The sequence below is a fragment of the Gigantopelta aegis genome, unplaced genomic scaffold, assembly GCF_016097555.1.
Source record: "Gigantopelta aegis isolate Gae_Host unplaced genomic scaffold, Gae_host_genome ctg1970_pilon_pilon, whole genome shotgun sequence".
NCBI classification, from domain to species: Eukaryota; Metazoa; Mollusca; class Gastropoda; order Neomphalida; family Peltospiridae; genus Gigantopelta; species Gigantopelta aegis.
Genome location: NW_024532815.1, coordinates 144,874 through 156,446, shown reverse-complemented (window position 1 = coordinate 156,446; position 11,573 = coordinate 144,874). Strand labels below are relative to the sequence as shown.

Genomic DNA, 11,573 nt, shown 5'->3' with positions numbered 1-11,573 from the left:
ACTCTGACTTGAACCCATTAGAGGAACTATTTCTTATATCTTTGTTAAAGATCTTATCACTATTTGTTAATAGTATAAAAGTATTATCTATCTATCAATCACCATGCTACTGAACTATATACACAAGCCTCGCTGACAGCTGGAGCTTACCCAATGGGAAAATCCCTTGGAATTCCCCTTGCAATGAATTTTTGAAACCCTTATTTGGTCAAAAGCATGAACTACCTTACTATTAATTTTGTTATAATTATTGCGGTATATCTTCTATTTCTAAAACATTATTTCCATACATTAACTCTTTATAAATATCCAAGTTAGTCGTAATTCACAATATAACTCACTCACTATTCAATCTTTTTCTTCTTAGGCCATGTTTTCTTTGATGGATATCCATATGATAAATAGTTGCATAGCAACTATTACCATGGTGACAATCACCATAGCAACATACCATAACAATTACACCACCATATTGAAGAGAGTGTGTGTACTAGCAAGTATAACTATTAACTACATCTAGATTTGTCACTCAACAATATGTCATCGAGTTATAATTATATTAATAATTGCAAACACAGCTACTGAGTACTGAGTACTGACCATCTTTATTAAATTTTACTAAACCATTGATATATTAGAAAAAAGCAACTTTACAAGAATAAGTTAGTAATATCAACTATGTCTCTACTAGCATTAAACTTAAAGAGTTCAAAAGTGCATTAGTTCTATTTATTTCAAGGACAAAGTATCGAGACTTGTATCACTGGGGGTATAGATCCGGTACTGATACCAGAATCACTAGTATTAGTACTTAAGTGAGGTGCATCTCCATTTTTCTGTGGAAGAGGCTCTGACTCAACTATTGGTATGATAGTGGGCGGAGTTATAGAGTCAGCAGAGATCTGTGATTCAGTATCCAGTTTAGAATGAGGAGTTTCTGGACTGAGTGTGGCCTCATGGAAATCAATGTCGTCAATTTCGCCACTAGTATTTGAAGGAGTGGGTTCATATCTAAATGCCAAGTATTTCCGATGAAGATCGCTTTCTGCGTGTTTGTCAAGACCAGTTGCATCTTCACGAGCAAGTCCTACTTCATCGGAACTATAAGTTGGTTTTAAGTAGTAATTGAACTGCTTCCGATTTTCTTTAACAGAAAAGAAAGATTGTAATGTTTGGGCTTTCATCTTTGACTACTTGAGTTTGAAAAATCGAGATTAAGCTGACTACATTTTTACCGCGAGCTTTAATGTCACCCTAAATGTAACAAAATGGTATTTTAAATATGACTGGTATGTCTCTCTCCCTTCCTCCCTCATACCTCACTAAGTGATAATAGGATGGGTTTTCTCTCCAGGAGAAAGACAAATATATTTACCATCAAGATTGTGAAGCTTTCCAGTTTCCCATCTTTTCTCAAACACTTAATAAATTTTGCTATAAACAAAACAAGTATATCATTTTTGCTTATAGTATGAATGTTTTTATGATACCCTTGATTAGGAATACCATGATACAGAACTTTTATAACAACTCCTCCATCATCTGTTGCCTCCATGATCTTTTCCATGTGATAGAATTCCTAGAAGAAAGCTCATTTTAATGATAATCCATCATATCATCAATCTATTTGTCCATGCACCCATTCACCCATCTATTTATTCACCTATCTATCCAGTAGATATTAAACTTACTACTGCCGATTCATTTTTTGTCTCTATTAATCTCATTTCTTTTGGTTTTTTAATCACCGTAGATCTAGGTATAGCTGGTATCTTAAGCTTAGATCCATGTCCTCCATCTTTTTCTATATATCATCATCATCAATCCTGTTATAATTAAAAATGAAAATAATAGTACCCATATATGGCTTGGGTCAAAGATAAAGATTATATCATATTTCCGTTGTACTGTTGGGACTGATACTAATCACATAATTATAATTATAACAATATATAAATTACATTTTAACAATAGCTCTGAATTAGTAAGGGCTGTGTGTAATTTGATTTATAGTACATTATATCAAAGCCACATGCAACAACAAAGAAAAATAAATGTTTCTAATAATTGCTTACTATCTCAAAGAACATATATTAACATCTGCTATTCATCATAATCTATTTGTAGACAAATATACCATCTATATTACAGACATGATATAACATGATTAAAGATGTACTGAAACTGATTGTTATAATAGAGTTTTCTGAGATACCGTTATTGGATAGACAACATTACATCATATTATGTTAAAAAGGGGGCATATTTTGGTATTAATACTATTCATAATGGCTAAAGTTGACATTACTATATACTATATTGTAATGGGGAATATTGCTAACATTATTCATATAGAATGCAGCCATATGCAAAAGGATTGTGTACACAGGGTGAGACAGATTTAAAGCTACAAGACAGGAACTGAGATACGGTTCTCTTGATAAGATATTATGTATCCATTACTGTACTTGATAATGAATGCGTGCATGGGAATCAAATTTAAGGATACTGGAATAACGCTGTGAATTGTAATGATAAAAAATCTATGTAGCCTTAATTTTAATATGACAAAACTAGTACGATACTCGCAGAAATAGCTACGAGTAAATTACACAAAATATTGCACTAACTTTTCGATAATGAGTCCGCAAAAGACCTCCTCGGGTTCCTCATGACAGTCGTTTAGTATCTCCATAGCTTGCGCCTTCTGTATATCCAATGTTCTCTTAAAGTGTTCTACCGTTGATACGCAGTCTTCAGTCTCGTTGTCCATATTAAAATAATAAATATTAAGAATAGTGTCGCTTTTCCCCTTTTTATAATGCGAATCAATTCGGCAAAAAAACGTAAAATGACGCGCGTAATTAGCTAAGTAAAATGGCGTCTGGGTCTGGGGGATTGACTTCGACATTGTTTCAACGAACTTGTGTAACTGTGGAAAGCGACCACAAAGCAATCAGCTGTCGTAAGTGAGCATACACATACACTGCACGTGTAGAACTAAAAACACATTAATACTATTAACAAAGTAATAACAAGTAAGTTGGTTTGTTATTATAACATCATATAGAAAAATGAAAACTTAATTGTTTGTTTTGTCTGATTTAGATCCTTTTTCTTCATGGTCTAGGAGACACAGGGTAAGTTTAATCGTGTCCTATGGATATAACCGATATTGAGGCTACATGATCTCTGTACCTTGACCCTAAACAATTAATGTAGTAACATGATATTGTGTCACTATTTTAGTAGAAGTGTACTTACATTGAAAAGGACCAGTCTGCATGCTATCTACCAGTTTGCTGACATTTTTTGGCATCATGAACTTGTGTATATTTCAATACATTAAAATAATCACTCTACTGATATAATAACATATAATAAGTCATAAGGGATAGCTTATTTGCATAATAGACCATAATTATACATGTTTGATAATGGAATTTAAATAACTACTTATAACTACACATACTATGAGTATCTATTAATCCCTAGACATGGATGGTCTCAACTCATAGGTAATATTCGTCCATCTCATGCTAAGGTCATTTGTCCAACAGCGTAAGTAGTACTGTTATTATATATAAGGTAATAATATCATATACTTCTTGTCTTTATAGACCTGTAATGCCTGTCACTCTAAATGGAGGCATGAGAATGCCAAGCTGGTAACTAGTAAATAATATCCTATTGTATGATAGATATCTACTTGTATCATTATCACAGTGACCTAGGATAGCTACCATTAGTAAGCTCTAGACTAGTAAACATCAGTACTTACCACAGTGACCTAGGATAGCTACCATTAGTAAGCTCTAGACTAGTAAACATCAGTACTTATGACAGTGACCTAGGATAACTACCATTAGTAAGGTCTAGACTAGTAAACATCAGTACTTACCACAGTGACCTAGGATAGCTACCATAGTAAGCTCTAGACTAGTGAACATCAGTACTTACCACAGTGACCTAGGATAGCTACCATTAGTAAGCTCTAGACTAGTAAACATCAGTACTTACCACAGTGACCTAGGATAGCTACCATTAGTAAGCTCTAGACTAGTAAACATCAGTACTTATGACAGTGACCTAGGATAACTACCATTAGTAAGCTCTAGACTAGTAAACATCAGTACTTATGACAGTGACCTAGGATAGCTACCATTAGTAAGCTCTAGACTAGTAAACATCAGTACTTATGACAGTGACCCTAGGATAACTACCATTAGTAAGCTCTAGACTATAAACATCAGTACTTACCACAGTGACCTAGGATAGCTACCATTAGTAAGCTCTAGACTAGTAAACATCAGTACTTACCACAGTGACCTAGGATAGCTACCATTAGTAAGCTCTAGACTAGTAAACATCAGTACTTACCACAGTGACCTAGGATAGCTACCATTAGTAAGCTATAGACTTTTTTTTTATAGTAAACATCAGTACTTATCATAGTGAAACTGATATATTTGTTCCCTACTGATTAATGAAGTGATGTATATTATATACTTTTCACTCATCTTAACTGATTTCTTCTATGATAAGATAACAGTATATGTTTCACTATGTTACTTCAATATTTACAAATTAACTGTTAGTTTACAACGTGTCATAGCAATAACTTAAAACATTGAAACTGTAATTTATTAGACAGTAAATTATTGGATTTTAATTGTATTTGTTTTTAGGTTTGATATTTATAATTTAGCACGAGAGGGTAAACAAGATGAGGAAGGAATTAAGAATGCTACTAAAAATGGTAAATGAATGAATGGTCAGATATATGGATGGATTGGTGGAGAAATGAATATATTGACAAATGTCTGTTTGTCTGTCTCTCTCTCTGTCTCTCTCTGTCTCTCTCTGTCTCTCTGTCTCTCTGTCTCTCTCTCTCTGTCTCTCTCTCTCTCTCTCTCTCTCTCTCTCTCTCTCTCTCTCTCTCTCTCTCTCTCTTTCTAGTTCACTCTGCACTTGAAGAACTAGAACAGTGTGGTACACCAGCTAATAGGATCTTACTAGGTCAATATTATGTTTATATTTTAGTAACTGGTCATCTTTTTATCTTTTACCATCTGATCATTACCCCCAACTTCTCCATTTTCAGGTGGGTTTTCACAAGGAGGTTCCTTGGCCATTATTTCTGCTTTAACTTACCCTCATCAGCTAGCTGGACTTCTCTGTTTAAGTTGTTGGGTTCCAGTCCATGAAAAAACAATGAAAGTGAATATAACAATTAATATGTATACTTTGATTCCATCATACTCTCTCTCTCTTATATATACATACATACATATATACATATATATATATATATATATATATATATATATATATATATCTTCTCACTAGGAGGTTTTAGACAGTAATAAAGAGATACCAATGTTACATTGTCATGGTAAGTTTTGTAGTTATATCTATTATTGTCAATGTTATATTATACTAACATATATGTGTATTTATTAATGAGGCAATTATCAGTATAAAAACATTTATAATACATGATACACATGTATTTTTATGGATACAATGTAATGCACTGATAACTCCCATATATAAATCTTAGATGACATCACCAATTAGATATTACTACTAATCTAATGTAAACTCTTTAATGTGGGATACTCATTACTCATCATGGAATACCTATTAACTTAATATGAAAACAAACTCTTCTTCATTACCTTAATAACTAATTTGTAAATAATTTTGTGTTCTGATTGTACTATTAAGGTAATATACCATTAAACTTAGTGGATTGTTATATTTTTAGAACATGCATTACATCATACAGTTATAATCTATTAATAATTTAAACAGTGATAAGTATTAACATGCTGAACTAAGCACATGAATTAAATTATACCAAAACTAGATTAATCAAATGCTGATTCATGCACCTATACATGAGTTGTTGGTAAGGTATTTCCTCTTCCTGTGCTAGCTAGCAGATACCTTAAAAATGATCTAATAATGCTTATCTCTGCGTGTGCTGACAATGTTGTGTACTGACTGAAGTATCTTTGAAGTCAACATGTTATGTAAAGAGTAATAGACATTTCATAAAGTTGCTCAAATGAGCCATTGTTATTTTTTTACTTTACACACTTGTAAGAAAGTTATGTTTATTAACTTGAAAGTGAAACTTGTTTTTCTACATTAAATAAAAAATAACTGAATGATAGTATTATCAGTTCATATTAAATGAACTGATAATATTATAATAACTTATTATGGAACGTACCCAATAAACCACCATGTTGAGGACAATCTGAGGGGTGACAAACAAAATGGATGCTTTCATCTTGATCTCTCTGATAGTTAATAATTTTAATTTAGTATTTCTACAACCTTTTTACACTTGTACATGATGTGTGTGGGTTACAGTAATAAGTGTGGCTACTGAAACAGATTATATGTACATGTATAACCTACATCAGAACCCATTGCTTCATGTAATAGTGACATGGTACATGTACATGTACTAGCAATATGATATATGTACATGTATAACCTACATCAGAACCCATTGCTTCATGTACTAGTGACATGGTACATGTACATGTACTAGCAATATGATATATGTACATGTATGACCTACATCAGAACCCATTGCTTCATGTACTAGTGACATGGTACATGTACATGTACTAGCAATATGATATATGTACATGTATGACCTACATCAGAACCCATTGCTTCATGTACTAGTGACATGGTACATGTACATGTACTAGCAATATGATATATGTACATGTATGACCTACATCAGAACCCATTGCTTCATGTACTAGTGACATGGTACATGTACATGTACTAGCAATATGATATATGTACATGTATGACCTACATCAGAACCCATTGCTTCATGTACTAGTGACATGGTACATGTACATGTACTAGCAATATGATATATGTACATGTATGACCTACATCAGAACCCATTGCTTCATGTAATAGTGACATGGTACATGTACATGTACTAGCAATATGATATATGTACATGTATGACCTACATCAGAACACATTGCTAGTGACATGGTACATATATGACCTACAGTTATTACTTAATAGTTCTCTTCTTCCTCCTTCATGAAGCTATGAGCACCTGATACACTCATTGTAATTAGTTGGGTTTTTTTGATTGGTAATGTTTTCTATTAATAAACATTATAATAATTTCATAATATTAACAGTGTTGTGTTTTGATGTAATTTATCTTTAAACATTTCTCTTATTTATAAGGTGAAGCTGATCAAGTTGTTTCATATTCTCATGGACAAATGACTGCTGAGTTTCTTAAATCTATTAACCCCAAAAATCATCAGTTTAAAACATATGCTCGATTAGGACATAGTGCAGGGGATCAGGTTAGAAAGAGAAAAAGAAAGAAAGAAAGGAGAATGAGTGTTATGTGTCTCAATTATTTTTATAGGAATTGAATGATGTACAAGAATGGATAGCAAAACTTCTCCCACCTCAAGGTGGAGCAATGTGACAATCACCATAAGAATAACTTTGAAATAACTATTCTTAACTTCATACAATTATTGTAATGAACAAAATAACTATTACTATATAAATAGTGTTGCTACAATAATACATCTTTTTCACTATATTATAGTAACTCTAAAACTATGACGCTTGTTTAGTTATTTTCTTGACCATAACTTCTGTCATTTTATGGAGATCGTGTGTGGGTTGCCAACCCCAATCTGATCGCGCTCGACTGTCATCCATTACCTCAGGCCAAGAGTCAGCTAAATGGATGAACAAATTAGCAATGGATGTATAATGTAATTGAATGGACACACACACACATACATATGTTTTAAGTAATGAATATATAATATATTTAATGGATGTATAATAGAGATATATACCAACCATTGTAATAGAGACATTGAGTAGACCCCTTAGTTAATAGAGCAATTATATCCTAGATTGCTCAATTCACATAAAATACAAAAGACATAATTTCTTTTCTTATGACAACTGTCAAAGACATAACATTGTGTCTACCTGCTAGTTCAATTGGTAGAGTGAAGATATCAGAGTCACATGCAAAGAGTTATAAGTTCAAATCCTATCTATTAATTTTAGTTCTTTTTCTCTATTGCTTATTTATATAATGTGACAATATAACCAGGTACTAGTACAATATAGAGACAGGACAGCTGTACACTGTACAATTATTATTAACCTATGCTGTGACAATATAAGCAGGTACTAGTACAATATAGAGACAGGACAGCTGTACAATTATTATAACCTATGCTGTGACAATATAACCAGGTACTAGTACAATATAGAGACAGGACAGTTGTACGATTATTATTAACCTATGCTCTGTTTCTTTGGGTCAGGATTATATTCCACTATCATGTCTGGATAAAATCGTCTCATTTCTTCAACTAATTCCTCAGGAGTGAAGCTAATTGCTGCAACGTTATATGTTCTGAGACTAAGTTTCTCAGCTGGTGTCTCCATAAATTTGACAACAGCATCAAGGCAATCATCAAGATAGATCATTGGAAGACGAGTATCCTTTTTCAGAAAACAAGAATAGCGTCCAGTTTTAGCAACATCATGGAAAATATGGACAGCATAATCTATGAAATAAATGGATCATTTTGTTTATATAGAATAGATAGAAAGATGATGAGTAGTAGATGAGAGATAGAGAGATGATGGAGAGATGAGTAGATGTAGATAGAGAGATGATAGAGAGAGTATCAGTAGATAGAGAGATGAGTAGACGAGTAGATAGAGAGATGATGGAGAGATGAGATAGATGTAGATAGAGAGATGATGGAGAGATCAGTATGATAGAGAGATGAGTAGTCCCTCCCCCCGGTTCAGTTTAGCTAGAGAGATGATGGAGAGATGAGTAGATATAATAGATATAGATGGAGAGATAAGCACATCTACTATGGATAGATTGTATAACTACCAGTTATACCATCCCTCCCCCCGGTTCCAGTTTCAGCTCCATGACACCAGGGAACCGTAAAACCTCGAAAAATCAAGTCCAGATTGACTATAACCACTAATATAAATAACAACCTATAAAAGCCAAATAACCACCTCCATTAGCACAATGTCCCATAACAACCTCCATTATACTATTACACCAATAACAAAAACCTATATTATACTATTATATTACCATTATCTTACCTCTCCAAGTAATTCCATATGTACTTTAGAGACACCATATACAGTTTTAGGTCTCATTATTGTCAAATCAGGACACAACATCTTTGGAGAATCAGGTCCAAAAGCTCCAATAGTACTCGGACAGAAAAGACGTAAATTATGAGAACTACAAAGTTGTACAATATTATGAAAAACCATCACATTGACCTACAAGATAAGTAACAATACTATTCAACATTAAAAAAAGTCATGATACAATATTAATATAAATAGACTACAACCAACTACAATAGTTACATATGTTTCTACAAGAACAACTATTGTTTCCTAGTCACTAAATGCTTGCAATACAAAAATGGCCAAATAATAATTTAAACCTGGAGAGCTTTGGGTGGGTTAGCCTCTCCTACGGCTGAAAGTAGGGCAGAGAAATGGACGACCCAATCAATACCATAATTGACGACAATAGAATGTAAGTGCTTTAGATCTAGTACATCAGCATATAAATAAGGACCTATGAAAATGAATAAATGAATGGAAAGATAAATGAAATGTTAGATGCATAGACAACAATGTGATAACTGCCCATTTCCCTACAGTTAGTTAATAATTACGATAATGATGATTTTGGTAATTACATTTCCTTTTAATTTCCTACTTGTTACAATATACAAAAAGTAATATATTACTAACATGTTCAAGGATCCTAAGATTCATATGTGTTATTTACCTTCAGACAATATGGCTTCTGTAGGTTTCTTGATGTCTGACAATATTACATTATCGTTACCATAACGTGATCTGTAATAAAGAGTTTACTAACAATATATCATTGAAGAATATTCACTAGTCTAGAGCTTATTAATGGTAGCTATCCTTAGTCACTGCAGTAAGCATGTACCTCATTACACGAGCTAGTCCACTACCAAGTTGTCCCAAACCTCCAGTGATCAATATACGTGGATTACCAGTGTTAGTGCTATACCATCTTTTCTCGAGACGTCCTCCATTAATAGTACTGTAGGATAGACGTGATACTACTGGTATATTTCTTGCTATCAATGACAAAGTTCTCTGCAAAGACATCGTCAAAAGATTGAAAAGAAACAAAAGATTGCTTCACCTTTGTCACGCCCAACTGTTAAAGACGCTTAGTGGTGTGACAAGTTATGGGCGTATACTTAACATTGTTGAATTCATAGCTACAAGTATTTAACAATAATCATGTGATAATAAAAATAATATATTATTATTATTTATAATAATTGTATTTATGTAGATTAATTAATCATGCAATGGTTAATAATATTTTATTCTGCTTCATTTCTTATTACTTTCTCCAGTACTAGTACCTGCTAATTGTCACCTGAGAATTAGACATAATACAGTATATGATATATGATAATGCACATAACATCTTCAAATGTGGCTCACTCAGGCTTGCCCACAATTAATATTAATAATAGTTTTCAGTTGCCACAATGCAGGATCTTTTTACTTGTACATTACAGTACAACTAATTAGGGTTGATGTCAATTACTACCAGTAATAAGTGTACACAATCTTCCATCAATACTAACTAGTATATGATGGGTATCCAACTTGAAAGTTACGTGACATTGAAGACCTATAGTTATATTATATGTTGTTGCTATAGTAATGTTTTATGGTGATTGTTACCATGGTAATATTTGTTGCTAAAGCAATTTGCTGCTATAGTGATATCAGTGACATGAATTTTTATATAGAGATTGCATAGTTTTATGGATCTGGAGATTTCAAATCAAGTCAGCTTGGAACTGCCAATTACAATTAATATATTGGCAATGTTTCTAGCAAATTAGGAATAGTTACAGCAATAAACTTTAATGTTACATATGGTATAGCTACATAGGTGTAGGAACAGGGGGGGGGGGGGGGGCACAGGGGGCATGTGCCCCCCCCCCCCCCAATATTTTTGGTATATTGTATGATTTTTTTCACAATCAACTGATTTAGATTAGCCACTTTTCAAAAATTTTTGTCATTGTAAATGACAGAAGAAGGTTTTATTATGGTTGTTTTTGAAATACTTCATTGTTAAACTAAACAATGTTAAAAATGTTACATAGGTGCCCCAATGACAAAATTGTTCCTACACTTATGAGCTATATATTGCTATGGTAATGTTACTGTCATGGTGTTGCTATAGTAATTTTGCTAATTTACATGGTAATGCTATTGACTAAGAACTTGTTGTTAATGTTACTAACTTACCAACTAACTCAATCCACTAGCCCATATTAGTACAGTATTTACATTTAATATCATTTTGTTCCCACGCAGACTTCATGAGACTTGTATTAGCAGCTACACCCATTACAAAGGGTGAGGCACCTAATTACATTCATGACTCACATAGTACATACTAATTAAGC

General features: G+C 32.9%; 2 protein-coding genes across 2 annotated transcripts; one reads left to right on the top strand and one right to left on the bottom strand.

The window, feature by feature from the left end:
• The first annotated feature begins 2,877 nt into the window (after window positions 1-2,877).
• On the top strand, window positions 2,878-7,284 carry LOC121391231 (acyl-protein thioesterase 2-like). The gene is made up of 7 exons (XM_041522927.1): window positions 2,878-2,928; window positions 3,109-3,140; window positions 3,496-3,561; window positions 4,689-4,759; window positions 5,002-5,019; window positions 5,105-5,220; window positions 7,243-7,284. The coding sequence occupies exons 1-7, from the start codon at window positions 2,878-2,880 to the stop codon at window positions 7,282-7,284; spliced, it is 396 nt and encodes a 131-aa protein (XP_041378861.1).
• A 1,050-nt stretch (window positions 7,285-8,334) lies between these two features.
• On the bottom strand, window positions 8,335-10,242 carry LOC121391230 (L-threonine 3-dehydrogenase, mitochondrial-like). Its single transcript, XM_041522926.1, has 5 exons — window positions 10,058-10,242; window positions 9,887-9,957; window positions 9,534-9,670; window positions 9,178-9,363; window positions 8,335-8,544 (listed from the first exon to the last, which is right to left on the bottom strand). Exons 1-5 carry the CDS (start codon window positions 10,240-10,242, stop codon window positions 8,335-8,337), a joined length of 789 nt encoding a protein of 262 aa, XP_041378860.1.
• Between the last annotated feature and the right edge of the window lie 1,331 nt (window positions 10,243-11,573).